The sequence below is a fragment of the Poromitra crassiceps genome, assembly GCF_964638095.1.
Source record: "Poromitra crassiceps genome assembly, chromosome: 25".
In the NCBI taxonomy this organism is placed as follows: domain Eukaryota; kingdom Metazoa; phylum Chordata; class Actinopteri; order Beryciformes; family Melamphaidae; genus Poromitra; species Poromitra crassiceps.
The window spans coordinates 1,607,030-1,627,788 of NC_139649.1; the positions used below are offsets into that span (position 1 = coordinate 1,607,030).

Below are 20,759 nucleotides of genomic sequence, written 5' to 3' on the forward strand. Positions count from 1 at the left end.
AAAGCTTTAAAAAGCTACAGTAGACTACAACTGTCTGTCCTGTGGGCCCCAGCCCCACAATTGTCAATTGGTAGGACTGTCTGTCCTGTGGGCAAACGCCCCCGACTGATGATGTCATAGTACCACTGATGATGTCATGCCCCACAATCATCGAGCGATGTGACTAATGTTATGGTGACATGCCCACTGAGGGCACCTGTCCGGGGGGAGGGGAACTGGGGGAAGGGTTATGCGCTATCATGGCCTGCTGGTGAAACTCCTCAATGACAGATGAATAGAACCGACTGCACATGTATCAGAGGAAGCATGTGCTAGTCTAACTCTCCCCAGATCAGCAGAGGTGGTGGAGCAACGGCCGGTTCAGCAGGGGGAGAAATAAATAAAAAATAAAAGTGCCGGTGTATGATTAGGTGTCAGTTGTGTGATAGTGTCTCTAGCTGGGTTTCCATCCAAAGGTATCGCAACTTTTAATCAAATTTTCAGAAAGTTGGCAAAAGAAAATGAGATATTTTGCATGTTTCCACCCACTACCGTTATGCGTAATATCAGGAATGGTGAAGAGGGGCAATTCATTGACGTGATTAAAACATTGAAGCAGTCCAACACTCAAACGAGGGAAATGAACCCCGTTCTCTGAATAAAATTAGTTGGAAGCCATAGTAGGAGCGATCAGAATTGAGAAGGCAAGCACGTAACCAGCCATCCCTCACCGAAGCACTGAGATAATGTCGTTCAGTTCTCAGTAACAGAGCCTCGGTGTTACTCTAACCGAGGCTGTTTGGCCAGCTGCCTTTTCAAAGCGTCGTCTATTGAGGCAAAGTTTAGGCGAGGAATGTTTTGTGCCGATTATTCCTGGGAGTTAAGACCTTTTCTATCGCTCAGATTGAAATCCTTCTTGACATCATCCCTCGCAATTGTAAAGCCCCCCCCCCCTTTCCTTTTCTTCCCATTTGCCTTTGCCACAAAATAAATAGCATCCAAAAGTTATCTGGGTTTTGCATGGTTACCACTTTGCTAATGGGCAGTCTGGCCTCTCGGAGAGGCGAGGAGCATTTTTGGGGGGCACAGTGCGGTTGTTGTAGCAACGTTACCGAGGAGTGAATGAAGCAGATGTCAGAGTAATCCATCAGCCTGCAGCTCTGGCCTCCATGCGAGACTCAGCCTTCATTCTTCATTCTGAGTCTCGGCGTAGTGCCCCAATATGGCGTTGCAGGATCCACTAGAATCATGGCCCTCCGTATACCTACAAGCAGCATGGCCCTCCGTATACCTACAAGCAGCATGGCCCTCCATATACCTACAAGCAGCATGGCCCTCCATATACCTACAAGCAGCATGGCCCTCCATATACCTACAAGCAGCATGGCCCTCCATATACCTACAAGCAGCATGGCCCTCCGTATACCTACAAGCAGCATGGCCCTCCATATACCTACAAGCAGCATGGCCCTCCATATACCTACAAGCAGCATGGCCCTCCATATACCTACAAGCAGCATGGCCCTCCATATACCTACAAGCAGCATGGCCCTCCATATACCTACAAGCAGCATGGCCCTCCATATACCTACAAGCAGCATGGCCCTCCGTATACCTACAAGCAGCATGGCCCTCCATATACCTACAAGCAGCATGGCCCTCCATATACCTACAAGCAGCATGGCCCTCAATATACCTACAAGCAGCATGGCCCTCCGTATACCTACAAGCAGCATGGCCCTCCGTATACCTACAAGCAGCATGGCCCTCCATATACCTACAAGCAGCATGGCCCTCCATATACCTACAAGCAGCATGGCCCTCCATATACCTACAAGCAGCATGGCCCTCCGTATACCTACAAGCAGCATGGCCCTCCGTATACCTACAAGCAGCATGGCCCTCCATATACCTACAAGCAGCATGGCCCTCCATATACCTACAAGCAGCATGGCCCTCCATATACCTACAAGCAGCATGGCCCTCCATATACCTACAAGCAGCATGGCCCTCCGTATACCTACAAGCAGCATGGCCCTCCGTATACCTACAAGCAGCATGGCCCTCCATATACCTACAAGCAGCATGGCCCTCCATATACCTACAAGCAGCATGGCCCTCCGTATACCTACAAGCAGCATGGCCCTCCGTATACCTACAAGCAGCATGGCCCTCCATATACCTACAAGCAGCATGGCCCTCCGTATACCTACAAGCAGCATGGCCCTCCGTATACCTACAAGCAGCATGGCCCTCCATATACCTACAAGCAGCATGGCCCTCCATATACCTACAAGCAGCATGGCCCTCCATATACCTACAAGCAGCATGGCCCTCCATATACCTACAAGCAGCATGGCCCTCCATATACCTACAAGCAGCATGGCCCTCCGTATACCTACAAGCAGCATGGCCCTCCATATACCTACAAGCAGCATGGCCCTCCATATACCTACAAGCAGCATGGCCCTCCATATACCTACAAGCAGCATGGCCCTCCATATACCTACAAGCAGCATGGCCCTCCATATACCTACAAGCAGCATGGCCCTCCATATACCTACAAGCAGCATGGCCCTCCATATACCTACAAGCAGCATGGCCCTCCGTATACCTACAAGCAGCATGGCCCTCCATATACCTACAAGCAGCATGGCCCTCCGTATACCTACAAGCAGCATGGCCCTCCATATACCTACAAGCAGCATGGCCCTCCGTATACCTACAAGCAGCATGGCCCTCCGTATACCTACAAGCAGCATGGCCCTCCATATACCTACAAGCAGCATGGCCCTCCATATACCTACAAGCAGCATGGCCCTCCATATACCTACAAGCAGCATGGCCCTCCGTATACCTACAAGCAGCATGGCCCTCCGTATACCTACAAGCAGCATGGCCCTCCATATACCTACAAGCAGCATGGCCCTCCATATACCTACAAGCAGCATGGCCCTCCATATACCTACAAGCAGCATGGCCCTCCATATACCTACAAGCAGCATGGCCCTCCGTATACCTACAAGCAGCATGGCCCTCCGTATACCTACAAGCAGCATGGCCCTCCATATACCTACAAGCAGCATGGCCCTCCATATACCTACAAGCAGCATGGCCCTCCGTATACCTACAAGCAGCATGGCCCTCCGTATACCTACAAGCAGCATGGCCCTCCATATACCTACAAGCAGCATGGCCCTCCATATACCTACAAGCAGCATGGCCCTCCGTATACCTACAAGCAGCATGGCCCTCCGTATACCTACAAGCAGCATGGCCCTCCATATACCTACAAGCAGCATGGCCCTCCATATACCTACAAGCAGCATGGCCCTCCATATACCTACAAGCAGCATGGCCCTCCATATACCTACAAGCAGCATGGCCCTCCGTATACCTACAAGCAGCATGGCCCTCCATATACCTACAAGCAGCATGGCCCTCCATATACCTACAAGCAGCATGGCCCTCCATATACCTACAAGCAGCATGGCCCTCCATATACCTACAAGCAGCATGGCCCTCCATATACCTACAAGCAGCATGGCCCTCCGTATACCTACAAGCAGCATGGCCCTCCGTATACCTACAAGCAGCATGGCCCTCCATATACCTACAAGCAGCATGGCCCTCCATATACCTACAAGCAGCATGGCCCTCCATATACCTACAAGCAGCATGGCCCTCCATATACCTACAAGCAGCATGGCCCTCCATATACCTACAAGCAGCATGGCCCTCCGTATACCTACAAGCAGCATGGCCCTCCGTATACCTACAAGCAGCATGGCCCTCCATATACCTACAAGCAGCATGGCCCTCCATATACCTACAAGCAGCATGGCCCTCCATATACCTACAAGCAGCATGGCCCTCCATATACCTACAAGCAGCATGGCCCTCCATATACCTACAAGCAGCATGGCCCTCCATATACCTACAAGCAGCATGGCCCTCCATATACCTACAAGCAATCACAAGCTTGCATCGTTTCCAATACCGAGTCCTTGTAAACATGCCAGAATCTGTATTTCTGTCTTGTCCAATTGAAAATGGCTGTTGTTGTTCTTCCGCTTCCCAGCGGGGGGAAACAGCGCCACCTCTGTTGTGTCTACGGGTGGAAACCCGTAATGACACATCCGGAGGAACAGAAAATACAGGCTCTGGCATGTTTACAAGGGCTCTGTATTGGAAACTGGAGGGCCATATCTAGCGGATCATCATGCAACGCCATATTGGGGTGCTAGCCAAGACTCAGATTGAAGATGGAAGGCTGAGTCTCATGTCGAGGCTACCTGCTCCAGAAGTCCAAGTCCTCATTGAGGAACACAGCACTGCTGGGACGCCCATTAAGGCATTAATAGAGCTGAGCTTTGCATAATGTGAAATGCGGGACCTGTCTGGAGCACTCTGAACATATATGTCTATATGAAAAGTCATAGAATAAACAATTGCTGCAAAAATCGACAAAGAAATAAACAAAATAATAGCCAGTCAGTGCCAGGTTCATTAAATTAAAGAAATAAAGTGATCAGATGCGTTGTCTCCATCTATCTTTCTGCTCATGGCATGCTGTGTGCTTGGTGTGTGTGTGTGTGTGTGTGTGTATGTGTGTGTTTTAATCACGTCGTGATCACTACAACATGCAGTGAGGTTCAAAATTTAATAAATAGCTACATCTCTGACACCTTGTGACAACCAAAGCACAGCAAATAGCGCTTCCCTGCCAATTCTGAAACAACAGAGCTATGTTTATAGGGGGTAGCCTACATCAACTTAAACTGATCAAATTTAATGAAGACTGCAGAAACAGCAGCCGAAAAACGGTACAAACATTGCCTAACTGGCCTTTATAGATTAACTATTCTAAAAAAAAAAAAAAAAAATTAAGTGAGGGGGCAGAAAATTGAACTGAGGGTGCAAAGCCCCCTTTTGCCCCCTCGTGGCGCCGGGCCTGCCCACACCTACTACCTCGCTCTCCTCTCCTCCTGCCATATTGAAAACACAACTGCGTTGGATACAAAAAGACCACGTTTGATTCATTCTGAGCCAACATTTATTAACTAAAGAAAGAATGAGAAGACAATGTGGGCTTACATGTAAGAAGTCAACAAAGACAATGAATGATCTGAGCTAATATGAACACTGGCACTTCAATTAAGACTGTTTTGTCAATTATTTGATGCTCATTATCTCAGAATAGCTCTCCAGCCAGATATACATTTATAATTCTAAGCTCAAGATATGGCAAAATTATTTCCGAGAAATCTCTGCAAAATACAAAGGCAGTTTATAATTCTGCCATTATACTGTGATATCATGACTGGTCACTAGTGTCCCATTCAAGGTGCCTGTCTGACTGTTTTACCTAAGTGTTACTGATAAACTTGACAAGATCATTGATAGTTGAATGGATAGTGAAGCAGAGTTAGATGTTGGTTTTCGGAGATGGGTTATAAACCACACTATTATTACAGTCCAGTATGAGATTACTGGACCAGACACTACTACACAGTCCAGTATGAGATTACTGGACCAGAAAAGGAAACGAGGCACATGTTCCAAACTAGTATTTAAGGGTCATTCCAATTTCTGCTTTCCTTTGCTAGACTCAGTAACTGCACACAGTTAGAAATGGGGTAGGGAGCATATTTTACAGAAAGAAATAGAAAATAAATTAAAAAGAAATATTCATATAAAAATAATCTCTTACAAAATATATTCAAACCAACATTAAGGGGGATTTATGTCTGGATGTCTCATGTTTGCTACTGGTGGTGTCATCTTAACTTGAAGAGTCAATATGGCTGCTCAGTCACAAACGTGATGATTTTCCAGACAACTAGCAGCAAAGTGGAAAAGGGAACGGGGACAGAAACAAGTAGAAGATCAATACTATCATACTGAGCCCACTTTTCAGTAGTTAAGCGCTCTCCTGCCAGGCTTATGCACAGGAGCTGCATTGTCCCAAATATTGAATTCAGATCAGTTCAAATCTGACCTACTCTATAATATGACTTGAGACACTGGGGACCCAGCTGATCGACTCAAATCAGCCTCCATATTACAATATGCAAATACCACTCCAGTGTTTAAGCTGTGTCTGTAAAAAACAAAAAACAAAAATGCTTTATACTTTTAAGTGCAGTTTGATTTTTTTTTTCTTTTTACTAGAAACATCAGGTATCTAACACCATCTGAAAACCTTACCAGATTTAGTCAACAGTGAACTCTTAAAAACATCAGTAGTTTTCTCATTTAAAAAAATATATAAATTATGATTAGTCTAGATTCTATGTGGGAAAAAAGTTGAAACTTTTGTAGTTTGAGGTGATTCATGCCAACAGGCCGGTAATGTCTAGCAGAAACGTCGAGCTTGGGGCATGACTGACACGGTACTTTATAAAACAAGCTCATGAGCCCATAAGTCTCAGACCGTCCGGTCATGGCGGAGTCCAGTGTAATGGCAGATGTCCATTGGCATCAATATAATCAACACAAGTTGGAGGAACCAACTGTCCTGCGTGGCTAGAAGTAGCCTACGTTCAAGGCAGGACTCGCTGTGATTGTTGTGATGCAAAGAGCAGCTCACAGGCCAGCAGCTAGCCGGTGTCTCCACGCATTTGTGTATCAGCCACAGAGAACCCTTTTATCAAAATACATTAGCAATGCACATACACACACACACACACACACACACACACACACACACACACACACACACACACACACACACATGCGCGCGCACACACACACACACACACCCAGCTCTGTGCGTGAGTACACATCCAATAAATACTTCTATTTACAGGTATACACCTCTGTCCTCTCGCTGCAGGTATTGCATTTGACGTAGCAGCACCATAGGAACTTGCAGTTGCACTGCCAGACGCGCGAGTACTGGTGTGTGTTATATCCCCGGCCGCAGCACATCAGGTCACAGCTGTTGGGCTGCAGGACCGTCTTGTTGCACAGGCGGCCCTGGGTGCCCATGCTGCCCGTCAGCGGGTCGGCTTCACAGTAGTTGGGCGACCTCTCAATGTAGACGAGGTCCGTGTCCATGGGCTTACGGTAGGAGAGTGGTTTCTTGATCTTGAGGAAAGTGGGGCGCTTGTTGCGGCTGGCCCGCACCGGCTCCACGTGCACGGCCTGGTTGTACTTGTCCTTCAGGATGTAGCCCAGCTGGCGGAACTTGGGCAGCGTGGTCCAGCAGGTCTTGGTGGTGCAGGATCCCGACACCCCGTGGCACTTGCACTCCAGACGCATGGTCTTCTCCAGGAGCTACAGGAAAGAGGAGGAGAAAACGCAGGTGAGGCGAGGCTGTCTACACATTGGCTGCTGAAGAAACAGTGGAGTCCGCAGTGACTAAAGATCTACAGCAGACTTAGATCCGTGCAATTGCATTTATTAGGCCAAGCTTTTGGTCTATCTCTATACCATTGACTGTGTAATATATGGACGGCGCATCCCCGCTTCCACCACTATGCAGAAGTGAAGGCAAACTAACATGTTTCCGCGAGTTGCCATCTTGCTTTTCGGACCTCAATTGGGACCCGAGTCAGCGCAGTGGAGTCGAGCTGAGCCCCCTCAGCAGCCCTCAACAGCTCAGGCCACCGTCTGACCGAGGTTGGAGAGTGGCCGTCACAGCTGTCAATCACCCCTTTTCATATTGTCAAACAACTAACTAAAGACAAACTTATAAGAACAATGAGCACTTGAACATACATCAGTGTGATAAGAACTAGATAAACAACCCATTCCCACTCCCAAGTCGTCAACCACCGTTACACTACGTTCACACAGGGCACCTACGCCTTGCCTTGCCTCAACCCACGCCTACGCCTACAGACCTTGAGCTGGACGTGAACCTATCACACCGCACGCCTATTCCACGCTGAACCTGAGCCGAGTCACAAGCGCCTCTCCTCTCTCCCGAGTGTTTTTTGTTGTTGTCACGTGTGGTCCCGAATTATCATGGGTAGGTAAAATAAATCGGATATATTTAATGTGATATTGATGCTGGATATGTATAACCAGGTCTCCTTCTTGGGTGACTGCTGTCATAGAGAACTGGATGCTGTTGTAGGCTACTAAGTGGATTAACTTTTCATTGTCCATCTTGCTTCTTCGGTCGCTATTCTCTCTCCTGAAGATTTGTTTACCGACAGGGAGAAAGCCCCACGTGATAGCCACCCATCAATCACTCTCTCTCTCTCTCTCTCTGCTCAACACTGTTGTAGTAACACCATTTTATTTCGAAATTCACTTGACTTTGCCATTTCCCACGGATATTGTGGCGTTTTTCCTCCATGGCTTGACAGAAGAAGCCTGCCTGCACGCGCCTAGTCGGCTTGAAAATAGAACTCACGCCTAAACGATCAAATCGGCGCAGCTCAGGCAAGGCGTGGGTACACGCAAGGTTCACGTTGAGGCGCCCTGTGTACACAGCCTCATTGACTAAAAAGGACGCCTATTTAAAAGTGTGGGTAAAGGCAAGGCGCAGGCAAGGCGTAGGCAAAACTTGGGTGCCCTGTGTGAACGTAGCCTTAGGTCAAGAGCCCTTGTCGTCACTTCCAGGAGAGAAAGGTACCCCCCTCTGCGGGCAGTGCAGGGCTGCAGCAAGCCTGTGTGGAGGGGCTGCAGACGGGCGGTGAGGGGGACTCACTGTGCCTGCTCCAGCGGAAGGCTTGGGAAGGGGCGCTAGCCAGGGGTCTTCAAAGGACTTCCACACCCAGTGGAAGGGGGTCTTCCACCCCTAAAGGGATAGAAGACCCCTAGCTATCGCCCCTCCCCAAGCCTTCCCCTGGAGCCCCCCACCATATCCAAACCCTAACCAAGTGCCTGCACCAGCACCCCCCCCCCCCCCCACACACACACACACATACACAGTGCCTAACCCTAACCTGGAGACCTAAAGCCACCCCCGTGCCTACACACACACACATACACAGTGCCTAACCCTAACCTGGAGACCTAAAGCCACCCCCGTGCCTACACAGTGTTGCTGCAGCCCTGCACTGCCCGCATTGTTGTTCTCTTTCTCTTCTGGAAAGGGCTCTCGTTGGGACTGAGAATGTGTTGACCTAAAATGATAGAAACCATCTTTGGGAAAATCTATTTGACGTGTTCTTCGCTTTTTCAGTTCGGCTCATGTTCCATCCGCTAACATGGAGGGGGCGGGACTTTTGACCTATACTGGAACCAGCCACAAGGGGGTGATTTACATGTTTTGGCTTCAATTTGGGGTCATGGCATCCATATTTTATACAGTCTCTATGGTGTATAATGACTGCATGCGCATCTTGCTGAAAAAGCCCAGGTGGAGCAGTGCTAGTGCTAGCAGTGCTAGCAGTGCTAGCTAGTGCTAGCAGTGCTAACCTGTTTTGTAAGGCGGGGGTGGCCACTTTCCAGGCGCTCCTGAGAAATCTGAGGTACAGATTCATCTGTCGATTGAACGTGTCTCAGAATGTCATTAAGTTGCTCACTGATCCTGGGCTAAGCACTGTGAGATACCAGTCACATATGTGGAAATTCTGGTATGATTCTCTTTTATAATGTTTTTGTTATTTTATTGTGCTCTTACGTACTTTGTGTCCTTTGTAATTGTGCATGTGACATCTATGGACTAAGTGTCTGTCAATAAAGGTTTGATTGATTGATTGATTGATTGATTGATTGTATACAACCTTCACTAGAGCTTAAATGTAAATTGTCTGGATCTAAGTGTGTGGAAGACTGAGAATTTCTAACAATGACAAATTCTAACCATTTTTGTTGTTGTTGATGTTGTTATCATAATGAGCAGGTTGGAAACCTATAGCATAGAATGAGTCTGGGTCTTGGTCTAACATATTTCATGAATAGTTCAACAGGTTGAGACAAAAGTTTTCTAGCATTCCAATTGAATGTAAGCATTCCACAGATCTTAGACCTGCTATGTCTCCATATGGCATGTAGCTATGTCGTTCTTTTAAAAGACAAGAAGACACACTAATGGACGACACATACACAAACATGTGCACCAGAGTCTCCCTACCTTATTGCATGTTTTGTTATGCAATATTATAAGTGATTAATGGTAATCCTTGAATCTCTCTCCAAAATTGGAAAGGACATTCAGGAAGCTACTAACCCTAACCATATTTACATTTTAGTATTTTCTTTTTTATTAAATCCCTAGAACACCAACAATACAATCAAACAATAGTAAAGATTTCAAGTGCCACAGGCAAGCTACATCAACCAGAATAGATGTAACAATTCTGCTAGTAAATGTAATTGATATACTCTCAAAGCGGGTAACTGCTCACTGACAGTTTATTCCAAATGTGCCATAAGATTTCTGGCTCTATTTTACACATACATATTTAAACAACATACAAGCAAATTGATGAATGAGGCGGTGTCATTAACACATTCAGAAATCCAATTGAAAGATCAAGCAAACGAGATAAGATATATCTTCCATGCCTGGGTCAAGGATGTGTCATGGATTCATGGAATTTTTCCCCCCTGCCTGCCTCCACAGAGATCCCCCCCCTCCCCCCCCCCCCGTCTCGTGGGTCTCTCGACCAATCGCAAAGACATTTTGATGGACAGACAGGGGGGAAAACAGACACAATGAACACAATACCCCTCCACGTATGTGGGATGTAAGAACTCGATTTGTATAAGGCGGTGAATTCACACAGAAGCTGGATTAAGTTACGAGAGCATGTGGTGATTAAAAGGACAATTTAGTTGTCTCCGGTGAGAAGCATCCACACAGAGAGCAGATTGGCAGCGGGTGAATGGCCTTTTCAAGGTTAAGAGTGGAACATTTCGGTGTGGTTGGCAAAGCAGCGCGGGTATTCTCTCTCTCTCTCTGCCTGGCCCCCAGGCTGGATGACATCAGGCTAACCCTCCTTCCTCCTGGCTGAGTGGGAACCCTTACTGGCATTGAAGAAGCCTCACCCAGCGTTTTAATGATTCCACTCTCATGTGCCCTCAGACTTGCTGGAGTCTCCGGGGGTAATTGTCAAAAGCCTTGGATGCATACAGCTTAGCGTGGTCATGCCCCCGAGACCTGACAAACACTTACTTCATGGAGTTCAGTCAAGTGAAATGCCAACCAAGCTGCCATTGTTTGCTTAGCAGAACCCCCCGTAAGCCTCCCATGGCACCTTTTACGCCATTGTTGATTCTTCTCAAGAAGATTTCAAGGCTGGCACTCAAACGAATCTGACATCGTTTAAAATTAGATATGAAAGGCATACTACAATAATTACAGAGGAATCTGGTTTAGTGAGTGTACATTAAGAGATTCACATACTATATTATATTTTGACTGATGCCAGACTTAAAGTATGAAGCCTCTTCTCCTGCAGGATGGGACCACTGCCTATCGCTATGTGGCACTGACAACAAGAACTCTATGAACTTCAGCAAATGTGTTTACATTCCCAAGTTTCTAAATACACAGTTCCCTTAGCATTCTATTTCCCGTTTCTATTACCTAGTAGGGATGTCACGATACTAGAATTTCTACTTTGATACGGATATCTAGGAAAATATTGATACTCGATACCATTTTCGATACAACACATAACACATCAAGAGGCACAAAAAATTAACAAAGACAGACGAATGGACAGATGCACGCTTCTCCATAATCTCTAGACCTGATAAAACTCATTAAAAACGTTGCACTTACACAGCAGATTAGCCCTGCTGTAGTCATCAGCCTATCAGAAGACTTTTATCTTGTTGAAGCAACAGATACCCACCAATGACGGGGAGGGAGAAATCAGTCGTATGTTTGATTTTTCATTAAGAGAAAGCACTGCTGATATTGATACAGTTGCAAATGAGTATTGTATCCGTTTCAAATTTTTTGTATTGATACTTATCGATACTATCGATACCTGTTGCAAATGAATATTGTATCCGTTTCAAATTTTTAGTATTGACTTTTATCGATACTATCGATACTTTTGACAACCCTATTACCTAGACATGCTGAAGAACTTTGCCAAGGAGCTGCACTTGACCAAGTGAGGCACTCAAACAGACAATCGTGGAAATACAAAGCATTAAGGATGAGCCTTGGTAGTACTGGCTGCAGAGGGTGTTAGCAGCACATGAGCATGTACTACGCTGAAACCCTTATGGGCTGAATTCATATTGCTCTAATTATGCATGGAATTAAGTGGCAATTACACCACTTGTAAAATAAGACAAGAGGAAAATCAATGGTGGAATGTTGCCAGTTCCAATCCAACACTGGACATTTTAATTGGGCTTTTGGCAACAACAACAAAAAGCACTCACGGCCTGAGAGTTTCTCCTGTTACAGTAGCCTTGTTAGCGAGACAATAACTAGCGCGGTAATGGGTACCTGTTTTCCGGTGTATCTCTTACACACCCTACTATCAGGACAAAAAGGGTCGCTACAGTATGTTGTTTACATAATGAAATCCTCAGGATACAGCTACTCAAGTGTGGACAGAATTGTTGCAATCAATACTCAACATTTCCATCTGAATTCTTTCAGAAGGCCTTGGGTGATGTATAGCAAATAATTATGATTTGAGTCATTATGGATTAGAGGTCGCTCTGTCTCGAACATAATGAAAATGAAGACCTGAACGCCCCAAATCGTATGATACAGTATCATATTGTCCTGTGGTGTCTATCCAGCTTCCATTCGGCTCCATACTTCTGGCCATAGGGTAACATCAGTGCTTGGCTAATGCACTCTGGTGATCCTGAGTTACTCCACTGTGAATCTTATCAGACACAATCACTGCTTGACTTTGGATTAAATGTATTCTCTAAATGACCACGGGACCTTGCGATGACCACGCTTTGTCAGCAGAGGCTCAGTGATGTCACTGTTTTCAACCATGCTCCAGTCTCTCTGGGTGATGATGTCCTCCACTTTATACAGTATATCAGCACAACAACTGAATGCAGCCAATCTGAGACCCCCAACTAAATCAGAGTGATAATCATTTCTTTCTATCACTGAAGAAGAAGAAGAAGAAGAAGAAGAAGAAGAAGAAGAAGAAGAAGAAGAAGAAGAAGAAGAAGAAGAAGAAGAAGAAGAAGAAGAAGAAGAAGAAGAAGAAGAAGATGAAGAAGATGATAGTCATGGTGGTGACATTATCGCACTACTTCACCAAGACAGTCGGTCAAATAACCATGAACCTCATTTGAACTCCTGACATGAAATCTGTGGCCCCATATCTCTGCTTAGTTACTGTATTATGTATCCCCTCCTCACACACATTAACGACAACTTGCCTCCAGCCTGCACATGGAAGATTTAAACATATAGATTGAATTCTCAGACTCAAAATTAACCGCAACATTTCTAGAACTGCTTAATAACCTGGTTCACCCCAGAACCTAAACATAAACACTCCATATCACACCAAAAGTTCATGTCCGTTTGCCTATTCCTTCTGTTGCCCACCTCTGCAAGAGATCATAAGGCCTGTTTTCCCAAAAGCAGTCCACTCGTTATCACAGCAACTGAGTCCTCAATCTCCACTGACATCCCCCTGATGAGTCCTCAATCTCCACTGACGTCCCCCTGATGAGTCCTCAGTCTCCACTGACGTCCCCCTGCTGAGTCCTCAATCTCCACTGACGTCCCCCTGCTGAGTCCTCAATCTCCACTGACGTCCCCCTGCTCTTCAATCTCCACTGACGTCCCCCTGCTCTTCAGTTTGCTGCTTTAACATTTCTTCTCAAGAAGGTGGGTCTTGACCTTGACATCTGTGATAATTACGGACCCATCTCCAAACATGAATCTCATCTAAGCCCCACCTGTATTCAAATCATCTGTATGAACCTGTCCCATCTGCATTCAGATCACTACCTAGCACAGAAACAGTCCTCCAAAAAGTTAACAATGACGACTTTAATACCATCAACCACTCTCCACTGACCCCCATTAACATCACAGATGCTGCCCTTTTCTGGTTTAAATCATAGGTCTCCGATGGATTCCGGCTTTAAGCAAATAATAAAAACAGACAGAACATCGCCTGTCCTCATCCTTCTCTGTTTTTCTCAGCTGCTGCTGAAACTTGTAGTCGTGAAATGATCACATTTCTGACACAGCATCCTCCAAACTGTAATACGTCAAAAACTCTGCCACTCATAGCCGTGCTCGAACAATCACACCACTCTTGGCCACCAGCTTCCCATTCTATAGAAAGGTATGTTCAAACTGCTTCTCATTAGGTAAAGCCCACAGCAACCTTGCTCATTCTGATCTCACTGACCCCCTCCAGTGTCACACATCTACTGGAGGTTTAGATCAGCTGATGCAACCATGTGGACCAACTAACAAAGTGGATAGACATCTCTGTATCTCTATTACAGCTCCTTCCCTCTGGAACATCAGAGGATCCAATTGATTAGGCAATTTAACAAAGATGACTTATTATGAGGTTATTATGAGATGAACGGGATTAGTGGATCTATTAAAACAGAAATGAAAATAGACTATAATGTATCATACCTTGCGTCCCACTTCGTTGTTATGTAAATTCATGAGAGTCCTGGCGTTCTGCTTGATCTCCCGCGCGTCCACAAACACCTTGGAGAAGCCCAGGCCGTAGCGGATGTCTGCAGAACAGCCACCCCACTTCCAGCCCTCTTCCTGGTTGTAGAAGCCCTGCTTGTCCTTGTCGCAGCCGCAGCCAGTCAGGCTGCCCTGGGTGCAGGCTGCGGTGATGGCGTGGGCGACCCCGGCGGCAATGATAGCATAGGTGAACGCAGCTTCCTTACTGCCTGCGATAAAAAAGAAAAGACATTTTTAATCACAATTGCTGACATCAAGATTCACTGTTTCAGGCCCCCGTCAAGCCTCCTTACATACCTGGCATAGCTGCTTCAAACCAAATCATAAAATACATGAGCTGAGCCAAGTCTTCTGCATGAATCAACTCTCTTTAAATAGATAAATGTCAGGAGAAGAAGGGTGAGGGCAAAACAGTGGCCCTCTCAATCTTCTAGAACAGAGGTTCCCAAACTTTTTCATCTTGGGACCCAAAAGATACATTTTGCGTCTCCTCCCTGTGACGCAAACTCACAAAAAACATACGGTAATGAGTTGCCATGACGACCAGTTGGCGACCCACCGACCACGGGTCGGCGACCCAAATTGGGTCCCGACCCATAGTTTGGGAAACACTGTTCTAGAAGATATAGCATTGGTTTTTATATTTGTAATAGGAGAAAGTTAGACAACCTCTATGGATTCAAATAGCTTCAACTGTCTTTCAACTGAGTGATAATAATCATACAGTAGGCTTAGGCTTGTGACCAGTCACTGAATCCAGGTGTTATCACAGTATTTGGATCTATTGAATACATACAGTGGGCAGTGTTACTTTAGAGACAAGCTTGGTGGGAGAAAAAACTATGATCTGTTTAGGCATCAGTCTGGCCCTTGTCCCAGGTTCCATCACAACTGGGATCCACCCTGTGGAGGTGGATCTGAGAGGCATGCAGAACCTCCCTACATGGACAGCCAAATTGAATGGATTTCCACTCTATAAATCAGAGTGCTTCAGGTCAACTGCATTTTAATTAAAATTGAGATAATTCCTCTTGGAGCACATGCGAAAAACAATCAAAAAATGATTAGCAGTGCCAAGAAATCTGCAATAAAGTCATCAACTTTAATATCTAAGCCGGAGCCCCCATAGCACTCTAAAGTTTTATTGTCATGTTTTTATCCATTCAGGTGTGTGTGTGTGTGTGGGTGTGTGTGTGTGCGTGCGTGTGTGCGTGTGTGTGTGTGTGTGTGCGTGTGTGTGTGTGTGTGTGTGTGTGTGTGTGTGTGTGTGTGTGCGCGTGTGTGCGTGTGCATATGTGTGTGTGTGCATGTGTGTGTGTGTGCATATGTGTGTGTGTGTGTGTGTGCATGTGTGTATGTGTGTGTGCGTGTGCGTGTGTGTGTTGAGCTTTGCTGGAACAAGTGGACAAGAGGAGGCTAGTGAGCATTTGTGCCCACACTTTTTGACTTACATCTAAAAAAAACTTTTACTAGCCTTCCAACCACTGTCACCCCCCCCCCCCCACACACACACACACAGATGCATATTTAGAGAATAAAATTACCCCCCCCCCCCCCCGAATAAAACTATATACTTGATCATAATACAAAAATACTGTACATTACTATTCTGTCAAATGCTGTACATTACTACTGTGTAACTGCCAATAAAACCCCCGTTTATGCTTTATGTCAGTTATCAGTGTTCCAGTCTGCTGAAACCAAACAATGGATTCAGACAGAGTTTGTGCAGACGGGCAACTAGACCCAAGTAGTGCTCAAGTTGACCTGCTGTCTCCTGATCTAAACATCGTGGCACTCAGCCTTTCCCACAAAAATGTATAATCACCTTTGTAGATTTTCAACTTTTTAATCGCTCAACTAAATGTGAGTAAGATTGGGCTGTCTTCATTATACTGAAAGACAAATCACTTTCTCTTACCGAGTCGGAATAAATCTGAGCACTGACATGGCAGATACAAATAAAATACTTTAGTACTTCCCTGGAGCAGTTGCTTAAAATGATTCTAAACCTCCCCTGCCAAAACTGCAAAAAGTAAATTTATAAACTAGAAAGTACTTGTCTGAACTTGAAGCTTTTTGTCTTTTAGGGAAAAGTATTTTGTGAACATACATGAAGGTGGTTCAGCCGAACGCAGATGAAGAGCATGTAGGTCTTGATCTTACAACATCAAAAATAACATGATGGTGAGGGGAAAGCACACCCGTTACTGTAGACATGCATTCATAAAGAAAAAGTCTGCCAAGGGAATACCATCAATCAAAATGTAGAACTGTTTCAGTTCAAAGTCTCATCCTAAATGAGCATAATTAGTAGTTACTTTGTAACTCACTGAATTGTGCGGATATGGATACTCTAAATTGTCAAATCATTGTTTATATCAGACATACTCATTCGTCCATCAAGGCATTCATCTTGCCATTGTTAACTACTGTGTGTGTGGATTGCATTTAATCCGACTGGTAAGGCAAATTGGGTTAGACATATTTTTGTTTCAGCTAATACCACAACTTTCAAACATTATGATCTACAATTAAGAAGCTCCATGTAGGCTACAATGCGTAATTAAGTCAAGCTTCAGACAAGAATGTGAGCTATGATCCTTCATGAAACTTGAAATTAAAAATATACACTCAAGTTCTACTTCTCTCTCTCTCTCATTCTCTCTCTCTCTCTCTCTTAACCAAACTCCTTTTACCAAGGTGACTGAGTAGGTTGAATGGACAAGGCATGGGGAAAGCAGTGCTAAATATGATTCCCTGCTGTTTATTTCCTCAGTCCTGTCATTTGAGCATCCATAGCCTCGAGCCTTATTCCACAAACAGGCCAAAGATCTCGGGCTCGTTTTCCCCACCAAGAACAGATGCACTGACTCAGTTTCAATTTGACAGACATTTGTCAAAGTGTTACCAGTCCAACAGCTCAGAGGAAACATGCTGTTTATAAAGGAAGGGAATTTGCATGTTTTTTTTGTTTTTTTTTAACATTCCAATTTTCATAGCAATGTTCAATCAAAACCCTTCCTATCCAGTGTGAATACAGCTTTACTATATGGCTTTTTGCTTCCACTGTGCAAACAAACTGAAGAGAAACATCAAGTGTTGACTCTCAATGTGCACACAACACTGAATTAGCAGCCCATTGGTGTTATGTAATCCAGCAATAAGTGATAATGCAAAAAAGAAAAACATTTGCAGATGCTCTATCTATACATTAGATTGGGGGTTTTCATAATACATTAGCTTACTGCAAAGACACATGATTATTGTGTGAGATCTGAAGGTGTCTTATGGCCAGTAGAGTATTTGAGGAAGGAATCAAAGTATCAATGCTGCTCTTGCACAAAAAGCTATAAAGGGAAAAACAGCATCAAAAACTGTAATAGCTCATTCCACAGCAACACATATTTGAATAGTGCGGAAAAATTCTTGCTTGGATGATAACCATGGAAATCCAGGGTGTGCTGACATGTTTCAACAATGCTTGTTATAGCTCTCCAAGAATATTGAAGTGAAGCATACAGTAGCCTACAGTAGTCTACCACAATTAGGAAGCAGAAGTAATACTCAGCTACAATAAAATATAGAAATATATTAAAGATATTTCACAGGAAAAGTATAAATCTGTATAGGAAAGGGACAATTATAGGATATTAAAATGTATAATAATAAAGTGCAATATAAACTCACTAAATAGCCTATGAACTCCCAATTACAGGAACATGATTTTTCTCCTGTGTCTATTATTGCAGATGTAGTTGGTTTGCATGGAATCAAATGGAATTAAAAGTGCAACATACCCACTTTCAGTTCTTTTCCAAACACGGTTCTCTCGCCCAGGGCAGAGCAGTTCCAGCGTCCGTGTTTGAACTGAAACTGACACTCATTGATGCCCATCTGAGCCCCCTCTCCTATCACTATGATAGCGTCGGGTCGGCTCTGACAGATAGTCCTCTGACGGGGGGCCAAACCGGGGATTTTATTACAGATTATGCTTGCTCCCAATGCAACGACGGACGATAGACCCCTGTGAGGATGGAAGTGGGGAAGAAAACATTAGGCTACATGCTATGAATGATGCCCAAAAAATTGTTTACTGAGATTTTAATATTACTTAGGCTATACAGGTGGGTGATGGCATTACCTATAAATAGCTGATCAAAATAAATTAGGCCTAGCCTACTTATAAATAGCTGATCAAAATAAATGTCCACATGGTCACACCGTTCCCACTTCACATGAATAACATAATAGGCTATATAGGAATTACACCATGGCTGGGACCCCCAATGGACCCATGGGATTGAGATTTGAGAATATATCTATACGCAGAGAGCATTTCAAATAACATTTCACAATGTGTCACTGTGAGCAATCAGGCAGCGTCTATCGTTTCGCGGCACTACGTCCGATTCAATAGGCAGGCTACCTTTTCAACATTCATTCTGAAAACTTGCGCCATCTGAAAATGCAAGAGAAAACCATATCCTATTATTAACTCACCCGATTTTCAAATATACAATTCCAAGGCATAGGAAAAAATGGAAAATCCACCGACGTGTTTTCCTACTCATGGTGCTGCTCAACCGGTGGATTTATGATCTGCTGCAACGACCAGGTCTATTTGCTATTTCTCTATGAAGCCTCGCAGGATCTCCAGGTGTTTTGAGCCGCAGTCAGACGTGAGTAGCTCCTCGGGACAGACGAAAGTTTCTGGAAGAACTCGTGCTGATTTCATTTGGTATGTTTCGGGTGTCAGTTTATGCAGCATTGGATCGCTTGTTTTCAGGTAAGCTGTGTGCGGCTCCTCTGAATGCTCAGGCTCCTCTGCGTGTCTCTACCTTTTCTATCAGGGCGTGTTCAGCAGCAGCCTGCAGGCTCTCTGCAGACATGCAGCCCGCAGGTAGACAGACGCATCGCTTCATCTAGTCTACTGCAGGGCTGCTGAAAAACGCTCAGCGTCTAGTAAGAAACCAATCAACTACTAGGCTACTCGCGTCCTTGCACTTGTTGCATCGCATCTTAATGTAACCTGATCTAAAGCCCGATCCGTTTCCCAGGTAGGCTACTATAGTGTTCATTTCATGATTCTACCCTGCCACTGAACGGTAGCACTCTGATATAGGCAACTACCGGCAGTTTGTAGGCTATTTATTTCCCAACACTAAATGCCCCTCCCACTCTGAGCGAGTGGATCTTTTACTTATGGCCCCCCATCATCTCTAGGCCATCAACCTTTTTCACATCAAGGACCCCTAATTGAATCCACATTAAGGCCACAGACCATTTGATGAGTCTCCAAATCTGAGAATATCACTGATTTTGTCCAGTCCATGCCTATTTGTATTGTAGGTATAGATAACAGTTAAATGATTACAACTTTTTCTTCTACATTTTATAATTGTTATTGTAAGTGAAATGAAGTTTACAATAATTTGCTGGGGACCCTCTGGAATGCCCTCAATGGCCCCTGGTGGTCCCCGGACCCCACGTTGAGAACCGCTGATTGAGACTACTTCCAGAGGACCTGCTGCGTTTCTGATCTGATCGTTTCCTATGATGCGCCAATGCATTCACATTTTTCCTTCTTTTATGGGCAGCATATAGCCTACGCAGTTTCTCATACCATGCACAGTCGACCCAAATAATAACAGGTAGGCTGCTATAGTCTGTAACAGCTGGAGCTCAACTGGTTCAAATCATGTTTATCCAACCTGCATTATTTATTGCCAATAATTCTGCCATATGTATGCAGTTCAGGGTGGTCTGAAAGTCAGGAGTTGTCGAAAGACGTTGCTATTCCGCCATCTGCTGACACAATTGTGTAACTCATCAGATAAAAAATAATAAAGGGTGAGGGTTGCCTGATTAACTCCTTTCAAACTGTAGTCCACTTGAACACCATAATTCATGCAAATATAAGCACACAAGACAATTACAACAAAAATCTAAATAATGTGAGATTTATTGACCAGTTATGCAGCAATTATAATTACACCGATACACTTGAGCAGAAAAGCTCCATGAAAACTAACCAGCAACAACATAGGCACGATTTTAGAGTTAGTCAGCCCTGTATAAGTCACTCTGTCCACAAAAAGTTCAGTTCTGAAATTTGGCATGGAGTCCGTGTAGGAATTTAGCCAGGGGCAAGGGCAAAAACGCAAGAATTGCCCCCAAGATTTAGATAATTTTATTTCTATTA

General features: G+C 44.8%; 1 protein-coding gene across 1 annotated transcript; it reads right to left on the reverse strand.

The window, feature by feature from the left end:
* Positions 1-5,072: 5,072 nt before the first annotated feature.
* wnt7aa (wingless-type MMTV integration site family, member 7Aa) lies at positions 5,073-19,209 on the reverse strand. Its single transcript, XM_083660699.1, has 4 exons — positions 19,058-19,209; positions 18,355-18,581; positions 14,492-14,763; positions 5,073-7,260 (listed from the first exon to the last, which is right to left on the reverse strand). Exons 1-4 carry the CDS (start codon positions 19,126-19,128, stop codon positions 6,781-6,783), a joined length of 1,050 nt encoding a protein of 349 aa, XP_083516825.1. The 5' UTR covers positions 19,129-19,209; the 3' UTR covers positions 5,073-6,780.
* Between the last annotated feature and the right edge of the window lie 1,550 nt (positions 19,210-20,759).

What these genes read in the sequence shown, in the direction of transcription:
- wnt7aa (XM_083660699.1), bottom strand. Translation starts at nt 19,128, where the DNA reads ATGAGTAGGAAAACACGTCGGTGGATTTTCCATTTTTTCCTATGCCTT. An exon ending in ATTGTATATTTGAAAATCGG is followed by an intron (nt 18,582 to 19,057) that starts GTGAGTTAATAA and finishes CCATCCTCACAG; the next exon opens with GGGTCTATCGTCCGTCGTTG. An exon ending in ACAACGAAGTGGGACGCAAG is followed by an intron (nt 7,261 to 14,491) that starts GTATGATACATT and finishes TCTTTCCTGTAG; the next exon opens with CTCCTGGAGAAGACCATGCG.